Below are 19,721 nucleotides of genomic sequence, written 5' to 3'. Positions count from 1 at the left end.
GGGGCAGAGCACAGCTCACAGAAGCCACATTTGCACAGTCTTACTCCCCAGCTGAGGGGGGGAGGAGGATGGTGTAACCGCTGGTCGGAGGCAATAAACACTTATCCTCCGTTACACAAACTGGCCCCGCTGTGGGACCCCCAACCTCACAGGCCACATCCATGGAACTTTCAGGTGAGAGGCAGCTGAGGGGGAGTCACAATCCATCAAAGATCCCCCAAATGCTAGCCTTTGCACCACAGGAGTGCCCGTGATGCAAGCAGAGTCTGCTGCTAGAGACTGCCCCCTCCCCCAGAGGGGACATGCCTGGACATTTCCACCTGGCACGAGTGTATATTAACCCATGGCACTCTGTGCTTTTGGGGGGACCTCCACCACCGAGACCAGCTGAAGAGGACATCAGGACACCAGTGGGACCCACGGAGTGGTGATACTTCTTTGTCCCTCTCTGTCCCCCCACCTTTCTCCCTACTCCCCCTATTCTCTCTTCTCTCTCTCTCTCTCTCTCTTATTTACTATCAAATAAAACCCATACTATTGACTGGCATATGGTCTCATTTGCACCTTAATTCAGACAGAGGTATTTCCAAAGAACCTTAATATTTGGATCATAACATGGTCAGGCACAGGGTAGACTTCATGATCCCAGAGATCTTTTCCAACCTGTTTGATTCTGTGATTCTGTTTCTACAAGTTAAACCAGGGGTTCGGGTATTTTTTTTTTTTTTTATCAAGGGATTTTTTCTTACCTGAAAATAAGTTAGGTCCTGACTTTATCCAGCAGCACAGACCAGGCAAATCTGCACTAGGTAAAGCAGCAAAATGCCAGAGGAGTAGCCCCTCAATCCCTCCAGCTGTGATCAGAGCTTCCCAGGAGCTGCCTCCAGAGCAGAGGCAAGGCTGGGGGCATTGCACACCTGAAGGGTGCAGACACAGAAAGGGGGGCAAACCCAAGGTACTTCAAGAGCCGCATCTCATTAATGTTTTCTGAGCAAATGTGAGACCCCGTGGCCTCAGAAAGGCACAACGTTTCTCTTGGCACAAGGAGGTTTTTAAAATGAATCACCGATCTCAAATGCAAGAGGTTCATGGCAGGACCGAAGCCTTTGAACCTGAAGGATCACTGATACCATCTATAATCATAAATCAGCCAAAAACAGAAGCAAGGGCACCACCGTGGCCCAGGCTTTTCCCTCTGATAGATACAGCAGTGCCGCTGGTGTGAGGGGAGAACAAAGCCATGAGAGGAGAGCGAGGTGTGTGGCGGGAAGGGAGTTTGTGAGGGAAGAGAGGCGCAATGAGGGGAAAGCGGGACCGTGACGGGAGAGCGGGCTGTGAGAGGAGAAGGGGCTGAGAACGAGCGCGGCTATCACGCAGCTCAGCCCCAGGACGGGGCGGCGCTGCCCCGGACAGGGAGCCAGGCGGGACCTGCCCGGGCCACGTCCGCCGAACACGCCCGCCCACTCCCGGAGCCGCGGCTCCTATCGCACGCGCCGTCGCCACCGTATCCCCTCAGCTCTGCGGAGGGCGGACCCGCTCTCAGGACCAGATGGGCTGCCTGCCCTTCGATTGGCCAGCGGTGCTGTCACTTAGCGTCACGCCCCGCAGCCAATGGGCGCGCGGGAAGGGCAAGGGCGGGACCTGCGGAGAGGGCAGGGGCGGGACTTGTAGGGTGGGGCCGCGCTTGGCCGCAGCGAGGAGCAGGTAAGGGGTAGTTATAGGGCAGGTATGGCCGGGGGTCTGAGGGAGGCCGGATTCGGCCCTGCTCCGCTCCCCGCACCGGGGTGGGGCTGTGCGGGACCCGGGTCTCGAGGGTCGGCGGCGGCCTGCACTGCCGGAAGCATCCCGGGAGGCTGGGGGCTAGCGGGCTGTGGAAGCCCCTGGAGGGCTGGGGGAACATCCGGGCCTTCGGCGGGAATTGAGGGGTCCGGCCCTGGCCTGGGGCCGGGTCGGTGTCGGGGGTGGTTCGCGCACAGATCCGGGATGGGAAACGGGCCAGAGCCATCGTAGTCTTTAGAAGGGATCCAGGTGATGTTCACAGAATCATCCTAGAATGGTTTGGGTGAAAAGGAAACACAAAGCCCAGACAGACTCACCCCCTGCCACGGGCAGGTACACTTTCCACGAGACCAGCTCCAAGCCCCATCCAGCCTGGCCTTGGACACTTCAGGGATGGGGATGTTAAAAGTGAGGGGGTTATTGGGTGCTTCCAGGGAGAAGGAGCAGGGGGTGGGTGTGTGCAACTGTGCTCTGGGCAGCCTTTTGGGGGTTCATTCTGGGAGCTGCCACACTCACAGCCCCCAAGGACTTCACCTTAACCTCTGCTGTGTTCACTGCATTGACCGGTTCTGGTCCAGATGCAACTGCTTTTGGCCACATGGCTGCTGTGGGCTGGGCTCATGGTCTGAAAAAAATAGCTTTAAGGCAATGGATGCATGTGTCCCTTTGCTGTCAGACTTGGTGATAAATACACCTTAATTATCCTTTGTGTGGCCGAGGGTGTTCTGCAGTTCGTAGTGCGTGAACTCTGCCCAGGTTCCAAGTTTTTATTTATAGTATAATACATCACGTGTTTTCCCCTGCTATTATTAAAAGTGACATTTATGAGTTGTTCAGATGTTCTGAACTCTGCTGAGAGGCTAAAACTGAATTCCCAGTATGTGCCCCATTGTTGAGTTTAACATTCAAACAAAAGTCCAGACCCACTTACAATGGGAAACGTGCACTGGGCAGCTCAGATCAGTCCTGTTCCCAAATCTGTGATGAAGATCTGAACCCCTGATGTGCAGGGGAGTCTCCCAGGAAAGGGAGACTCATCTCATCATTGTTTGATGAGATTTTTGAAACTGGTGCAAAAGCTTAATAAATCCTGGGGTAAGGTGATAGGACTGGGATGCATTTTGGGGTCTAGCAGCTTGTTAGAAGTGGCTGGTGTTTTGTTTAGAAAAAGAAGAAAGGAACTTGGTGTTTGTAATCCATTATGTGAATTTAAGGTGTTGACATAAGATAAAGCCAAGGGAATATTGTAGTGATTTAAATCCCAATGGAATCAAGTCAGGTGATGGAGTACAAGTACCTGGAGTGAGCTGTGGGATTACCTGGAAGCTGATTAATGATGTAATGTAATGTAAATTCCCTTCCTCTTCCTCTGCTGAAGCAGCTCTTCTGTGCTGTCCCAAGGTCCCCAACACCTGCTCCACCTTTCTGAGGGTGAAGTCCAGCCTGGCCAAGGCCAACTTTCATGGCACAGGGAATGAATTCATATTCTTACGGATTTGTGGAAGCACGTGTCTCTGGAACAATTTTATCCACACACATGGGGGTTGCAAGGAGATGATCTTTAGGATCCCTTCCAGCCCAAACTATTCTGTGATTCTGTGATATGTAGCAGAAGGCATGAATGAATTCACCAATCTACCAGCTTACGGTAATTGCAAAATCAGGACTTACTGAACAGGTATCTTGGGATAAAGGAGCTTTAGGAATTGGTTTAGAATACTTAGGAATATTTCATCCCTTTCCCATAGCTTGTGACAGTAAAATACATCATTCCCTTCAGCAGCAACACTTTGAGTGTCAGAAGAGGACTGACTTACCATTCATGACAGTGCCGCAGGGAGGACGCAGGTGCTGTTTTAGGTCACTCTTGCTCCATGGTTTTCCTGGTTCTGTGTCTTTTACTGAGAAAAACTGTCAGCAACAAAATATCTGCAGTAGGGCTCTAGGGTAGTACCAGAAGAACAGGTTTTGTGCAAGTCCAATTGTATGGAAAAAAGCAATATTTTTGCAGGACTGGGGGAGTTTGGATGTGTGGTTTTATGTGGTGGAAGCTCTTCTGACAGGAGTGTTCTTGGGATCTGTGTTAAGTGTTTCCAAGAGTTTCTGGCTGGCATCAGCTTCTTCCTGGGCAAAACAGAGGCAAGTGGGTAAAAAAAAAATCTCTGGCTTCCTCATTGTGGCTGCTTTCAGCTGAGATGCTCTATCCTGGATATAAGTTTTTGTTCCCTCAGGTTCCCAGGATGTTTGCTCAGAACTCCCGGAATTCTATGAGCGCTGTGCTGCTGCTGGTGCTGCTGGGCTGTGTCCTGTGTCCCCTAGCACAGGCCAGCAAGGTAGGTGACACCGAGCTGTGCACAGGGCACAGCAGAGGTGGGGTGTGAGGGGACAGAGCTGTGTCCTCTCCCTCACACAGCTCCTGTGCCCCACAGAGCTCTGAGGACATTCGCTGCAAGTGCATCTGCCCCCCGTACCGCAACATCAGTGGGCACATCTATAACAAGAATGTGTCCCAGAAGGACTGGTGAGTGAGTGGGGGCAGCCTCAGGGGTCAGTCCATGACAGCCAAGCTCTGGAGTTCCCAGCTGGTGCTGAGGAAGGGATTCCCTGCCTTGTGTGTTTGCAGAGGGAGCTGCTTTGGTGGGTGATCTTCAACCCAGACCAGGGGCAATTTTTAAAGAGAAATTGAGGAATCTAGGATGATATCTTAACCCACAGCTCTCGGCAGATGTAGGGTGTGCACTCCAATCCCTTCCACTTGGACTGGATCCCTGCAAAAGGTGCTGGGACAGTCTATCCCAAGGACTTTGTGCCAGCTGGGCTGTGAGGGGAGCTCTGAACACTGGATCAGTGTTATCAGCCTGACAGGAAAGCTGGGACACAGAGGTCACCCCAGTGTCCTTGCACAGAGCTCTGGTTTCACCTGGTGCTGCTGCTGATTGTGGTTTGTTTGTGCCACAGCAACTGCCTGCACGTGGTGGAGCCCATGCCAGTGCCTGGGAATGACGTGGAGGCCTATTGCCTGCTCTGCGAGTGCAAGTACGAGGAGCGCAGCACCACCACCATCAAGGTACCTGAGCACAGCATCCTGCCTGTGCCCGGCTCCCTGCTGTGCCACACCAGCCTAGGGTGACTGCAGGCACTGCCTGTGCCCTGCTCCCTGCCATGCCATGCCAGCCCAGGCACTGCCACACTGCTGGGTTCCTGGGGAAGAGCCCTGAACAAGAAAACTGTCCCAGTGAGTACACGGCAGCAGTGCCAGGGGCTCACTCTCTACGACTGTCTGAAAAGATGCTGTAGCCAGGTGGGGGTCAGGCTCTGCCCCCAGAGAACAAGGGACAGAACAAGAGGACATAGTCTTAAGCTGCACTAAGGGAGATTTAGGTTGGATGTTAGGAAGAATTTCTTCACAGAAAGGGTGTTGGATACTGGAAGGGGCTGCCCAAGAAGATGGAGGCGTCACTATCCCTGGAGGTGTTCAAGGAACAACTGTATGTGGCACTGAGTGCTCTGGGTGGGGGGACAGGGTGAGGATTGGTCACAGGTTGGACTCCATGATCTCAGACATGTTCTCCAACCTCAGTGATTTGGGGACTCAGTGACTTTGGTGATTCTGTGATTTCTGTGGTTCTGTGTCTGAGCCAGAGGTGCTCCTGGCAGTGAGGAGGTGTGTGGGAGCCCAGCCTTCTTGCTGGGGACGTGACAGTGTCAAGCACCTCTAACCAGGGCCCCATCTCATTGTCCCTTACGTGCAGAATGTGCCTCAGCTAGCACAGTGAGAGGATCAGCACAGTTTGCACAGAGATGGCACAACCTGGCAAGAGCAAGAGACTCTTGTGAGCAAAATGAGAACGAGAGATCACGCATCAGAGGCCCCTGCAAAGTACCTTCCTGACCTCTGTGGTGCTTCTTATCTGCACTGCTGATCCTTTCCCCCTGTGCTGTCCTCGACTGCAGGTGATCATCATCATCTACCTGTCAGTGGTGGGGGCACTGCTGCTGTACATGGCGTTCCTGATGCTCGTGGACCCCCTGATCCGCAAGCCAGATCCCTACACCCAGCCCCTGCACAACGAGGAGGACAGTGAGGTGAGGGGACACAGGGTGCAGACGAGGACAGGGAAACAGTGACTTCCTGCTTGTCTCCTCTGACCCAGTGAGGGACTAGCACTGCTGCCTTGGGCGTCTGAATGTACACAGGTGAACATTTAGACTCAAATCTCTGCAGGTCATGCAGAAGCACAAGCAATATTCAAAGTTCTCTGTAATGAGACCAAGGCAAGCCCTGCCCTCAGGGGCAGAGGGGGCTTTGTACCAATTGGCCTGAATTTGGTTTGCCCATCTAGAGGGAACTGAAAGTCAAACAGTCCTGTTTGTGCAATGTCCCAGGTGCTGAGCTTCCAGGGAAGGATGAGCTTAAGTGTTGTGTGAAAAAACTTCTAGATGCTTAAAACATCAGCCTCTGAGCTGCTGTTGATCCTGCTCTGGGGCTGGGCCCAGGCCCTGTTGTATCCAGCTCGTTGCTCCTTGTGCTTCTCCCCAGAGCAGAGTTTCATTCAAACCCCATCTTTATGTGGGACACTGGCATACAAATCATTGGCAAAAAGATTAGGACCTAGGAGCAAAGAAAGGGCCTCTCTCTCTCTCTTGCTCGCTTGCTCTCTCTGTCACACACCAATCCTGGGGGAGCACAAATTTCTTGTTGCATGAAATTCATGCAATTTCAGCACTGGCTTGGACTGTCCTATTGGTACTTTATTGTGAGTATAAACTATTTGGCCCAATTCCTTCATATTCCATGAAGTATGAAGGAATACATACACTCACTGTATATGTAAGGAATACTTACACACTCATGTTAAGTGAGGAGCAGCTGCTCCAGTGTTTGCCTCCCCCTGCTGAGAAAGGAGATCCTGCAAGAGGAGTTGAATTGTATCCCAAAATCGTGGGTTTGCTCCCTGCTCTGCAGCAATAATTCAGATCCAGATCCAGGTGCACATGGTAAATGTGTTAGGTGAGGTTTACCTCAATCCAGTGTGCTGGACTGTAAATCCTCTGGGATAGGTTTAGTTCCCATGCCATGATGGATCCCCATCCATTGTCAGTCTGGTTTTAGTGGAGGGATGTGGTTCACTTCAGCACTGTGGCTCCCTGCAAACTCCAAGAGTGGATTTCCAGCAGAGCTATACATTTAGTGTAGTTTGTTTTCTGGGGACTTTTATGTGGATCTGTGGGTGATCCCCAAGAGCAAGCAGTTGGGGCCTGGAGCTCTGAAAAGGAGATTCTTCATCAGGACAACTCAAACCTTGAACTGCTCTTTCAGGTGCAGTTTCTCCCCAGGTCAACTGTCTCCCTCTGTGCTGGGGCCGGGCATTGCCTAGTCTCCAGCCCCATTCCTTTCCTTGCAGGACACTCGCTCCCTGGCTGCAGTGCCTACTCCAGCAGGCGCCAGGGCCAACACAGTGCTGGAGCGGGTGGAGGGGGCGCAGCAGCGCTGGAAGCGGCAGGTGCAGGAGCAGAGGAAGACAGTGTTCGACCGGCACAAGATGCTGAGCTAGGCCCCGCTGGGCTCTGCCGCTCCAGGACACGCCAGTGTTGGAATGGAACCTCCATCCTCCCTGATTCACTGTCTCCAGACGAAGCAGCAACCCCAAAGTCTCCTGGTCCTGTTCCCCCACCCTTCCCTTCCCCACCCCTGGGCTGTAGCTGCACGTGGAGCTCGGCTGGACACGGGGCTCCATCAGCCCACCCCCAGCAGGGACAGGGGCTGGGAACAGAGCACTGGGAGCTGGGTGAGTCTTCGTGGCATAAAATTAGTGGGAGCATTTTGATGTGGGCTAAATTATGTGATGTTCCTCCAGGATGCAGCAGCCACCTCCTCCTCCAATGTGCACCAATGTTCCTTGGGCATTGTAGTGCTGAGCCACGTGTTCAGCACAGGAGCAAAGGGGAGGGGGTTCCTGCCAGTGGGTACTGCTGCTTCCACTTACCCTGGTGTAAATGGATTTCCACACCTCTGCAATCTATCCAGGTTTACACCAGCATAACTGAGACTGCAGTTTGTTTCTGTGCAGGTGAATATCACAAAACCTGTTGGTACCTGCACCAGCAAAAGTCCAACAGGTGAAAGGCTGATTTACATGTCTGTATTTTCATGCTTTAGCAGTGGATAAAAACCTCCTGGGGAGAAGCCTTTCCATTTGTACCCACACTGGTGACCCTTGGTGCTCTCCCAGGGCAAGCAGCAGTGTTTGTGTCCAAGAGAACTGGGGCAAAGGCTCTCCTGGAGCACTGGAAACATCTGGGCCCTGGGAAGTGGACCCCTGTGCTACTCAGAACATTCCAAGAGCTCTGACCACACTTGGGCCGTGTGGAGGAAGCTGGAGTGGTTCTGCCGTGTGTACATTGATCCCACTGAGAACATCTGGAATGTCAGGGAGGTGCTGGAGTTTATGGTTTAGCACCTCTGTATTAAATGCAGAGAAAGATCTACTATCTGGGTGGCTTTTTTTCAGGGAAAAATCCCATTGTGCCAGGTCTGGGGCTCTCCAACTGCCTCCCAGTGCCCAGCAGGTGAGCTGATGCCACCTCAAGCCAGAGCTGTAGTTATGGCACTGCAGGAGTGTCCTTGGCACTGCTCCCTCCTGCTCCAGGAGGGCCAGGTTTGGAACATGGGCAGACCAGAGTCCTGCCTGGCATAGGTTACTGACTTAACTTCTCCAGACTGGAAGTCTTCCTTCGCTGAGAAATTGTTGCTAGAAGCCTGACTGGGAGAGGTGCCCGTCACTGCCCTGTGTGCTGGGGCCAACAGCTGCTGGTGGAGCATCTGGCCCTCCAAAGCTGACCCCTTCAGGCAAACCCAAGCAGCAGCTTTTGGGCCCTGTGTGTACCTCAGTTACCCTTCAGCACCTTACTGGGCTAAAAGGGACTCAGAGCTTCACATTATAATGAGGTCACATTTTCCTTTACCCATCTGTGTTCCCCGGTGCTCAGTTCTGGACCTTTCTCCCCATTGTAGAAGCCCCATCTTGCCTGCCCTTCTCTCTCTCGGTGTGAGTCCCGCGTGGACACCGGGTGTGGTCCCTGGGAACTAGTTTTTCATCTCGAGAGCGGGAACAAGCAGCGCTGGTGGGAGGCGCTGCTGGGCCGGGCCGATGGGTCCATCTGCTGGCCGCCGCCCCTGATCAGCACCGGGATATGGGCGGGCACCAGCTAGGGCTTTCTGCTGCCACGATCCTGCAGGGTGAGTGGTTTGGTGAACAGCACTCCCAGACCTTGCCCTGACCCCTGCAGGAACAGCTAGGAAATGGGATAGGAGGGAAAAAATGCAGTTAGAAATCAGGAGTTTTGGAAAAACTTACAGGAGCGAAAGTGTGGAGAGGCTGCAAAGAAATGCCACTGCCTGATTAATTACTTGGTTTGTTAATTAGCTGATCAGCTTTGTCCTGTACATCATCCTCCCCGGGAGGAAATGTTTTCTACTGCCCAGCCTGAAATTCCCAAGTCTCTTCCTGTACTCCCTCCATTGTTCAGTGGGGCATCCCCCGGCAGGTACATCCTGATAGACCCTGTTCCTGGACCCATCCACAGCCCACGGCAGCGGTTTCCATCCCTGCAGGCATGGGGCAGTGGGAGTCATTAACTTAATTTCTTATCCAAAAAGGGAATGAGAAAAATAAAGGGCCTCAGAACCAAATCCAGCTGCTTTGACATCCTGCTACACTCAAGGTCAGGTGCCTGCTGTGGTCCAGATGTCAATGCTCTGGATGATGAGCCACTCACTCTGGTCCTGGGTCACCCGGATCCTCACACATTCCACTGGCCCAGGCAGGACCTTCTCCAGGCCCCGCTGCTCCATGGTCCCCTTCTCGAAGGAACCCACAGGGACGTAGGAGGAGCAATCCCGGCCATGGTTCCGGTGCTGGCCCAGCTCCAGCAGCCCTGCATGCAGAAAATCGCCTGGGCGCTCCGCAGAGCCCGTGCGCACCCGCACACGGCTGACCCAGGCTGGCTGCTGGAACATGATGGAAAAGGTACTGCCAGCTGCTGGGTCTTTGCCCCAAAAGTACCCCTTTGCCAAGCTGTAGGCCTTCTGGGGCTCATAGTTCTCAAAGACAGACATGCTGGTGTACAGGGATGCTGGTGGGTTGTCTGGGAGGTCCAAGGCATCGGCCTGGAAATCCTCGTCTTCCAGCCGGTTGACGGTGCCCTGGAAGGAGGAGTAGAGGCCCATGTGCTGGAAGAGGGATGGCTTGAAGCGGATCACATCCTTCTGGACGAGCAGTTGGCGGAAGTGGGTCAGAAGCCAGTCACAGGGCATTTCCTGGTAGAAGAGAAGGAGGAAGCAAGCCAGGCGAGGAAGATCACTGGAGCGGTAGAGCTTCCCAATGTAGCCCAGCTTGGAGAACTCGAGGGTGGCCCAGTTGGAGCCCTCCTGGGAAGCCAGCGCCCTGCGGATGGCGGTCAGGAAGGACCTGGCACTCCACACATCGTCCTCGATCATCAGGTAGTAAGAGGAGAGGTTGGCGGCGAAGGCGAGCAGGAAGGCATAGTCCACGTTCTGTTTGGAGCGGAATCTCACCCGCTCCTCTGCGTCGTTGAAGTTCCTCTTGAGGCCTTCCAGGGTGGGGTAGAACTCAGGGGGAGCGTGGATGAGCAGGAGCCGGCCCTGGAGGATGTGGTGAGCAAACTTCTGGGCGATGGTGGCAGCGACACGCATGTTCCAGCTGGGATCAGTGTCAGCCAGGTGCACCACCACCACCATCTCCTGCAGCTCCTCCTCAGTGGACTGGCTGAAGAGGGACTGGAGCGTGGCCAGGAGATAGAAACCACGTGGCCTCTGCACGGATGACAATCCCACAGTCAGGAATTCTGCAAGGCAAGGGAAAGGCGTGAGCAGGCAGAGGGGTGATCTGGGATCACCATGATGATGTTCTTCCCTGCAAGATATAAGGAGAGGGCTCCAAAAAGCTCTTCCCATGGCCAGCCCACATGGTCAGTGCATTTCATAACCCTGTGTCCAAGGCCAGCAGATCCTTCCTGAAGCTGAAGCCTCCAGCATCTCAGGAAGGACCAAAATTGACCCAAATGGTGGTGAGAGAGGATGAGCACACAGAGGCTTCTCTGAAGAAGAAATATTCCTGAAAAACACCTTAAAAAAGCCAAATGCAGGCAAGTAATAGTGCAGAGAGTCTACAGGGCAGGAAGGACTTATTGGCATTGCTGCACATTGCGGAAGCATTCCCTAGTCCACACCTTATGGAGATGGACTCGAACTGGGATTGGGCACCTTCTGCCCTCCCCATGGCCCAGCAGTGGCTGCCTTGGTTCAGCTTCTCTTGCTGCTGGTCTGGGCAGCACCATCCACATGCTGGTTCCAGCATGGCCTCATGTGGGGTTGTCCTGGGCTCCTTGCCATGGGAATTGCTTCTTATGCACCTGACCAAGAGCTTGGCCCACTTCTCCCACACCATGGGGTTATCCCAATGGTCCAGCACCCCATCTCCACTGGAACCTTGACCCCAGGGAGACAGGATCTCAGCCACCCTCCCCACAGAGGCCTGGGAAGCCCAAAACACATGTGGTCACCCCAGTGCCAAGGTGCAGAAACTTGGACCCCGCTTGGAGCATGTGGAGCTTCTCTGACTCCTCCATCCCCAGAGCAAGCAGCAAAGGCTCTGGAGGCTTTGGAGGAGGTTCTGGGCAGCTCCCCCCCCTCCAAAAGACTGAATATAGCCCCTCCCAGTCCCAGCAGCAGTGAGGGGGCAGGTCTGTGCTGGGACGTGCAGCTGTGATGGGACAGATGTGCACACCCAGAGCCCTGCTCAGGGGTCCAGGACCACTCACTTTTTTGGGGTGCTGGGGAGCCAGCGAGGAGCTGATAGGAGACATTGTGAAGTGCAGAGAACTTGGCCATATCCCTTAGGATGCGCTGGACTCCCTCCGGTTGCAGCAGCGGCAAGATCGTGTTGGGGGCCAGGCCTCTGAGCTCCACCTGCATGGGAGCCACAGGTAGCCAGGTCACACCCCAGAGCACCACGTGGCACGTGAGCAATGGGAGATGACAACAGGGGGACCCAGAAGTGAAGTGAAGGGGAGCCCCTGTTCTGCCCTCCCAACTCCTGAATTCAGGGGGGTCCAGCTGCCCAGGGAGAGGAGAAGGCAGAGCTGAGGTCGGGGTCCATGTGGGGCAGGAAAGGATGGAGGATGCTCCAGTGGCCTCTCCAGTGGGAGCATCACTAGCTGGGGACTCACCTCAAGGAGATCCTGTTCCTGCCGGCTGCCCCCATGGAGGAGGAGGAGGAGGAGGAGGAAGGAAGCAGTGAGCACAGCCGTGAGAGAACGTTTCAGTGAGCATCGCATGGCCCCCACCAACTGAGGCCTGGGGAGAGGGGACATGTCAGGACACAGCTGGGGAAAGCTACACCCCCTTGATGGGACAGTTGGGACAGCACCTGGATGCACCCCTGGGACTGCCCCTGCTGCCCAGAGCAGCCAGGAATGCACACCCAGGGACAGCCATGGGGCATCAGGGCACATTTGTGCACCGTCCCCTTTGGACAGGCAGGGCAGGGACACCCCAATCTGACCAGGACAAAATCAGCCAGGTTCAAAATCCCCCCCCCAACCAGTCCCAGGACACTGTGGCTGCCCTGGGACACCCGAAGCAGCACCCCAAAGCTGGAGGCAGAAGAAATGCAGGTGACAGTGTCTTGGGAAAGACCCCAGGACCAGTCACCAACACCCCAGGACTCGGCACCAAGCCCTGGAAAACACTCAGGTCTCAAATGGACCCAGGCTGCTCTTCCAGCACTGTGAGGAAGAAGCAGCTCCCCACTTTCCCCCAGGCAGGCACCAGCTTGCTCTGTCCCAGCCTTGTCCCAGCCACATCCCCTGCTGGGTAGGACAAGAAAGGCGTCCCTGAGGGGACAGTGTCACCTTCAAGGAAGTCACAGCACTCTTGAGATATTTTACCTTGTAGCAGAGGCGTGGCAGGAGGCTAAAAGGCTCCTGTGTTTGCCTGGGTTTTTTCCATAAATATGATCGTGCTGCCCTGGAAGACCAGCTGAGCCAGGGCGAGTGCTGTCATGGAAGAGGAGCAGCTGAGCCTGGGCGAGTGCTCAGCCTGGCAGGGCAAACACCAAACACCCAGGGCAAACATCCAAACTGCTCACAGTGCCTTGCCTTGGCTTGGTCAAAGCAGCTTTGAATGCAAACATGGACAAAAACCCTCCTAAGCCTTCCCAAACCAAGGCTGGGCTTCCCAAGACTGCTCCCTAAACAGTCTCCTGCCCCAACCACCGCTGTGCAGGGGATGCTGCAAGCCCACCCACAGGCCCCAGACACACATGGGAGCACAGCACCTCTGGGGCTGCTGCCCTGGAGCATGTGCTGGGCTTATTTTAAGGAGAACTCTCCAGATTTTGCACCCAGGACTCCTTTGCATGGAGTCCTGCACCTCAAGTTCAGCACCTCAAGAGCCTAGTGCTGAGAGGTGCCCCGATCCACAGCCACTCCGTCCTTGGAGCACTGACCCCGCCCAGGGACATGGCTCATTCCTTGGAGATAAAACACTTGGAGCTGGAGAGCAGGGGCAGGGCTGAGGCCCGGCAGGGACAACAAGCTCCTGGAGCTCCTCAAAATCTGTCCAGGTCCCAGCAGACAGCAGGGCCTCTCCATCCCTTAAAGCTCTAGAAACATGGGGACCTCACCAGCTCAGCAGAGTGCAGCATTAGGGATCCATCTGAGCCATGGAGACATCACACCCTGATGCCATTCTGGAGGTGGATTTCCAAGCCTGGACCTCTGAGATCTGCAGCCATGGCCAGGGGGTGAGCTGGGAAGGGTGAGGCTTAGCCACATGCCAGGCTGAGCCTTTGGCCACTCTGGGTGGCCAAAGGTTGTTTTGGCTGCTGGGGAGTGTCTGGCTGCCAGCAGCCCATCCTGCATGCGAAACAAGGTGCTGCTCAGCACCCGTAGCTCTCCCAGGCAGCAGCTTCACCCAAGAAGCTGGGAGCCCATGGGGATCAGGAGTCACAGGCACAGAACAGAACAGAAGGTAATGAGTGCTGCCCCATAATTAGTCCCCTAATTGGGCTTTGGATTTCCACCTCCATGGAGAAACAAAGCAGCCCAGGCAGGTGAACATAACCAGGGGTGCAGCATCTTCCCACTCCAGTTCCAGGTGCCTCCATGCAGCATCCCTGTTCCCACACTCTGCTCCAGCACCTCACACACCTTCCCCACAGCTCAGCACCTCACTACAGATGTCCGCAAAAGCCACCCCACTGTGGGGATATTGGCCAGGAAGAGCTCAGAGCCACTTGCTTGGAGCCAAACTCTACTCTGCTCCCCAGCCTTGGCCCAGGGCAGAAGGGAAGAACAGTCCATCCGCAGCCTCGGTCCCATGAGGCTTCGAGGAAGCTCCCGGCGTGCAGGCGGCTCTGGCTGCTTCCGCCAGCACTGAGGAGAGCAGGGCTGGCTGCACAAGGAGGAGGGAACAGCCAGGGCTCCCTTCCCACTGCCAGGAGTGTCTTTCCATGCTGGGGGAAACTGAGGCACGGAAAAAGGCTGTGCCACCCAGCACGGTAAACACCAGCTCTCCTGCAGCACAGTTCAGTGCCCTGCCCTGAGGGTGCCCAGGAAGGAGAGGGTTGGGATGGAATCCAGCACCAGGAATGGGTAGGGGTCACTGTGAATTCTGGCAGCACAACATCCCCCACAGGCAAATTGTGGCCATTCAGCACTGTGTGGGATGGGGGCTCCTGGGAGTCAGCCCAGGGTCCGGCCCCGCTATCCGTGGGTGTCTCTGCTCCAGGGGTTGTCCCATAGGCAGGAAGGAGGGGAAATGCCCTGTTCCAGTAGCACACAGGTCCAGAGCCAAAGCTTTCAGTTAGCCCAGGTGTCCCACAGCACCGGGATGTCCCTGCAGGCAGTTGGCAAGGTGACACTTATACCAATCCTGTCCCCACCGCTGGCAGCTGGGGGACGCCCAGCCCAGCCCCCTGCCCTCAACCCTCGGGTCCCCAGGCACCCCTTCCCACGGCATCAGGAGATGGCTCCTACCCCAGCCCTACTCTGGACGCACCTGCCGAGGGCAGAGACTCACGGATGGGCGGCAGCCTCGCCTCTGCAGGGTGTTCGGCCCTGGAAACTTCCCCGGGCTAGCCGGACTCTGGCTTCTCGCTCGGCAAAGCCCCACCCCGAGTCCTTGCCTGCCTCCCGCAGAGGAGGAGCGTCCTCTGGCAGCCTCGGCCCCAGGAGCCTCGGAGAACCAGCCACGCCGGCGGGGACCCCCGTGGGATGGGCCGAAGGCCCCCAGCCCACCGTGCGAACTGCAGCAGCCTCACAGACGGGCATCCCAGGATGGCACCGACTGTGTCCCACCCACCCTGTCTCCACTGGAATCTCCAGTTCCCAGGGCAGCACCAACCCCCCACCTCGGGGGCTCTTGCCAAGCCCCAGCATCCCAAACTCTGGCACGAACCTGCCACTTCACCGAGCCAGGAGCTGGTGACACGGAGCTGGCACAGCTTTTTGCCCGTTTCTTTTCCAGCTCTTGTGCTGGGGTGGCAAAAACCGCTGGGGCTGCAGAGAGCCAGAATGGCACCCCGGGCCAGGGCAGAGCCTGGATCCCACTTGGGATGCCCCCCCAGAACACCATGGCTTCCCTGCAGACCCCAGCTCCTCACTGGAGTGTTGGGCATCACAGCTGGGCTGGAAAGGAAGCCCCTTCTAATCCCAATGAGCCAACGTGGGCCACATAGAGCCCTTCCGCAGCCTGGTTTGTTCTGAGCTCCTCCACCCTATAAGCCTTGCTTTTCTGCCACTGCTTCCCTGCTCCAGAGCCAAATCACAGTGGCATCGTTTGTCCCCAGCTCCCAACCAGCTCAGCTCCTTCCCACACAGGAACTCACCCACAGCACCCAGTGAACAGCAAGTCCCTTCCGTTCCCCTCCATCCCACTCACCCTATCTCTTCACACAGAAGCATGGATCCCACTTCTCTCCTTCCAGGCTCAGACCTCTCCTACCTTCAGGAAGCCCCCACGTCTCTTGCCAGGCTCCGTCTTCTACAAATCCCCCAGAACGACTTCCAGCCCCTGCTACTCCCTCTGGGAGCACATGGAGCCTGGCATAGCTCTGTGAGGTCAAAGGTGGTTGCGGAGAGATAAGGCAGGGCAGGAAGCAGGTGATGGTGCTGGGAAGGAGGAAGAGATGTCCCCAGGCTCCTGTATCTGCTGGCTTTCACTTTTCCCGTGCGATTTGGTTTTAAATCCTTACATTCCCACGGTGGGATGGCAGTGGCTCTGTCCCAGTAGGGTCCCAGGGGCTCAGTGGGGACACCCCACCTGCACTGGAGCAGGGGCAGTCCAGGATTCCCACCCAGGCAGGGAATGGAGGATACCAAGAGGGCCAAGGGAAAGGGAGCTGGGATGGTGCAGCCCAGCAGAGCTTTTCTGCTCAGTGACCCAGGGTGGAAAGGGCTGTGGGGCTCAGCAGAAGCTGCAGGAGGGGGAGGGCTTTTCTCTTCACAGCTGCCTCTGACCCCCACCCCTGCACAGGAAGGAAACCTGGTCCTTCCTGCCCCTGCAGAAAGGAAGAGGGGGAGGGCTGTGAAACCCAGCACAGCCCTGGGGTCCCCGGCACAGTTCTGGATCCCCAATGCTCAGGGTGCAACAGGCCTGCCATAAGAACAGGCAGCACTGGCAAGGGGAGCAGTAGAGCCACCAGATGCCCTACTGGTCCTCATAGGCTGCCTCAGGGTTCAGTGCTGGGACAGGATCTGAGCCTCTCCTGACACATCCGTGAGCCTGCCTGGAGCACGAAAGGAATCTTCATCCAGCCACTACTTGTGCTATGGAGCAAGTCCCAAATGGTGCTAGAAAAGGGCCTCTCCACTTGCTCTTCTGTGAGGGCCACAGCACAGCCCCAGTGCCCAGGAACTAACCAGGGCCTGGCATCCAGAGCTGCTCTCAAACCTCCCTCTGGCCCAAACCCAAACATGCTCTGCTCACCAAAATAATTTGACCAGGGCAAACAGGGAGGTGGCTAAAATGAGGCTAAAAGGCACATTTTTACTTGATTTTGGAATAAGATGGAGAAGAAAGAGAAAACCCATGTGTGAAGGCTGCTCTGAGAGGGGCCCATGGCTACACAAGCAGACCCAGCTCAGGGAAGGACCAGTTCCCCTGGTTGTGGCCAGAGCTGATGACTTGGGCAAGGGGACCCACAGCAGGGCCCAGCCCCCTTCCCCAAGCCCCTAGGCCTCACCTTACCCAGTTCAGCTCCTGTTGGACATCGGATCCCTGACAAGGACAGGAGCAAAGTGAGGTGGTGGCCAAGCTTTCCTATCTCCCCTAGGAAACCAGAGAGCCAAGCAGGATCTTTTTACAGCCCTTCCATTATTCAGAAGCTGGACAAAGCAGAGGTAGAACAGGGCTCTGCATAGCAGGGAGAGCCACAGTGATGCTGATCTGGGGCTCCATTTCCACACCAGCAAGGACCCCTCTGAGCCGTGTCCTACAGAAACGGGTGACACCAAACTACAGCCACTTCCTGCCTGTGCACTCACTGCATCCCACCCTGGAGGACACCGAAGAAGACTTTTTTGGCAATTAGGCTTCAAGAGAGGCTGGGCTTGGGGGCCAGGGTGGAAATCCCCTTCTCAGGGCTGAGATCTGATGTCAGTCCCTCACTGAGCAAACCTCAGCACAGGGTTGGGTCTGTGCTCTGGGTAAGGGTGAAGAGGCACACCTGCGGCTGCAGCTCTACACACAGGCAGAGTCCCCCCTCCACAACATCCCTGCCACTCCCCAGCCTCCCCGCATGGATCAGAACAGGTCCCCAGTCCCTGCCAGCACTGCTGATCAGCACAGCTCCAGCACCAGGATCACTGGGAGCTTTGTAAAGGAAAAGACTGAAAATTGTTCTTGTACATTTTACACATTTCAGCCTGGAAAAGGCATGGCCTGGGAGGGGTAGCTCTGGCTTAGGGTCATCTGTCTGTATCTAAATACTCATATTTGAATCCAGCAAGTCTGTTGGTAGCAGGAAACATCCCATCCACCTGTTTCCTGCTGTCACAGCCTGTGCTGCCTGCCCTGGCTGCACTGCCCAGGATCAACCAGGGAATTCTGGGAGCTGCTGAGCAACCTCTGCCCCTGAACATGCCATATGCCTGATCAGAAAGTATTCCCTCTTTGCCAGATGGCAGGAATACCCAGCCCTAGGAGCAGTCCTGTAGTTCTGCACAGGAGCCAGAGCAGGGCCCAGGCTGCCGTTCCCAGACAGAGCAGACCCCACAGGTGAGGGCAGAGCCTCATACAGACTCTCTCCATACAGACTCTCTCCTCATACAGACAGTCTGCTCCAGGCTCCTGCCATCAGTCTGAGCCAGGAACCTAAGCCCCCTGCTCCCACCATCCAGACCCTGCACAAGCAGCAACCACCAGGCACATGGCCCTGGCATCATCCTGCAAGAAGGAGTTTTCAGAGAATGTAGCAGAAAACAACCTGAAGCACAGTCAGAACCAAGCTCTCAGTGAGAACCCAGATACAACAGGAAACCGCAGCCTGACCATGTATCACTGCCTGACCTCCCCCACCTGAGCACTGAGCACTTGTCCCTGAGTTCAGTGGTGTTTAACCTGAGAGCAAAAGGAAGATTGTTGTCCCCCACTGCCCAAGAGCAGCTTCCTTGGAGATGGAGCCCCTGCAGCACTCACATGCAGTTCCAGCCCCAACCCCCCTGCCTCTCCTGCACCATAACCACAACACAGGCCAGGCTCTGCTATCATGGCAGCCTCAGGATCACACAGACAGCACGTTTTCCTTGCCCTGTATCTCTATTAAACCAATTTAACTTCAAAACTTACCTGCTGGCATCAGCAGTGGTGGAAAGAGGAACTGTGAGGCAGGAGCTGTCCCAAATGTGTTTGAAGTCAACATGAAGAACCTCCAACACAGATTCAAGGCAGGGGCAGATGTCCTTGGCTGGTGATTTACAGAGGGGAAGAGGCATGTGCAACAAAATCCTCATGGGCAGCTACACCAGGGTCATGTGGGGGTCACAGAACCACTGGATATTCTGATCTGGAAGGGACCCACAAGGATCACCAAGCCCAAACCAAGATGACTGAACTCCCTCTCCTTCCAGGAGCATCCTGGACATTCTTCATGGACAAATGCTGTTCCTCCTGCTTGGGACCAGATGCAATGTGCAGTAGGACTGAGGAGCTGATATCTGATAGGCAGCAAAGCTCAGTCCAGGGGCTGTATCTGCACGGCTGCTCCCCTGCCCAGCAGCACCTCCTCTGCACCTCCCCACACAACCACGTGTTCAATTAAACCTCCAGCCAGATTCATTCTGGTCAGACCACACTCCTGACAGGCCCACCCCCAGCACCCCTCACTTCTCAGTCAGCCCAGAGGCACAGGAAGTTTCAGGGTTGCTTCTTCCTCAGAGAAATCAATTTGTTTAGTCAAAAGCCAGATCAGTGGCTGCTTGGGGGCTTTTAACAGGAAAGATTTCCACACTGCTCTTAGAAAAGATACAGTAGAGTCCTTCACTACTGCTTCAGTTATTTTAGTTTATCTCCTCCAGCTCCTCTCCCTTCCTTGTTTATCTTCTCTGAAAAGCACCTTCTGGTTTTAAAAGTTTAGATCTTCTTTTCCAAGAAAAACTCCAGTATGAGAACTGAGTACCTTTGTATTCAACTGAGACTTCTGCCTTATGATTCCTCTTTGAAGTAACTCCTTTGTTTGATCTTTTATGCCTTTTTGTTTCCTTAAACTTGGATCTGCTGGGCTGGGAATTAAGATTATGGTTGATCACTGCTGCCTTGCTCACTGCTTCTCAGACACTGAAATATCACACTGTGCATGAACACAATCTTGCTGCAGTAAAACAAACATGGATTTTGTTTGTAAATTGTTTCTGGAAAG

General features: G+C 55.2%; 2 protein-coding genes and 1 long non-coding RNA gene across 8 annotated transcripts; 1 reads left to right on the top strand and 2 right to left on the bottom strand.

The window, feature by feature from the left end:
• The first annotated feature begins 1,646 nt into the window (after window positions 1–1,646).
• TMEM9 (transmembrane protein 9) lies at window positions 1,647–8,269 on the top strand. Of its 3 annotated transcripts, none has more exons than XM_085083033.1 (6): window positions 1,647–1,704; window positions 4,011–4,112; window positions 4,209–4,300; window positions 4,738–4,846; window positions 5,734–5,865; window positions 7,185–8,269. In XM_085083033.1, the coding sequence occupies exons 2-6, from the start codon at window positions 4,020–4,022 to the stop codon at window positions 7,332–7,334; spliced, it is 576 nt and encodes a 191-aa protein (XP_084939159.1). In that variant the 5' UTR covers window positions 1,647–1,704; window positions 4,011–4,019; the 3' UTR covers window positions 7,335–8,269. The 3 variants fall into 3 exon arrangements, with proteins under 3 accessions (XP_084939159.1, XP_084939160.1, XP_084939158.1); XM_085083034.1 differs by having other exon boundaries at window positions 1,680–1,711; XM_085083032.1 differs by lacking the exon at window positions 1,647–1,704 and having other exon boundaries at window positions 3,938–4,112.
• On the bottom strand, window positions 2,532–3,936 carry LOC146426844 (uncharacterized). The gene is made up of 2 exons (XR_014856609.1): window positions 3,597–3,936; window positions 2,532–3,375 (listed from the first exon to the last, which is right to left on the bottom strand). It is a non-coding gene; the product is annotated as an uncharacterized LOC146426844 (long non-coding RNA).
• A 913-nt stretch (window positions 8,270–9,182) lies between the features above and the next one.
• Window positions 9,183–19,633, bottom strand: LOC146426842 (alpha-1,6-mannosyl-glycoprotein 4-beta-N-acetylglucosaminyltransferase-like). Of its 4 annotated transcripts, none has more exons than XM_085083025.1 (4): window positions 18,653–19,633; window positions 12,031–12,157; window positions 11,623–11,770; window positions 9,183–10,647 (listed from the first exon to the last, which is right to left on the bottom strand). In XM_085083025.1, exons 1-4 carry the CDS (start codon window positions 18,814–18,816, stop codon window positions 9,506–9,508), a joined length of 1,581 nt encoding a protein of 526 aa, XP_084939151.1. In that variant the 5' UTR covers window positions 18,817–19,633; the 3' UTR covers window positions 9,183–9,505. The 4 variants fall into 4 exon arrangements, with proteins under 4 accessions (XP_084939151.1, XP_084939155.1, XP_084939152.1 ...); XM_085083029.1 differs by lacking the exon at window positions 18,653–19,633 and adding an exon at window positions 15,809–16,338; XM_085083026.1 differs by lacking the exon at window positions 18,653–19,633 and adding an exon at window positions 15,746–16,337.
• Between the last annotated feature and the right edge of the window lie 88 nt (window positions 19,634–19,721).

This window comes from Lichenostomus cassidix, chromosome 26 (genome assembly GCF_008360975.1).
Source record: "Lichenostomus cassidix isolate B80296 chromosome 26, HeHo_3.0, whole genome shotgun sequence".
NCBI lineage: Eukaryota > Metazoa > Chordata > Aves > Passeriformes > Meliphagidae > Lichenostomus > Lichenostomus cassidix.
Note: the sequence above shows the minus strand (reverse complement) of the source record. Positions and strands in the feature narration are given on the sequence as shown.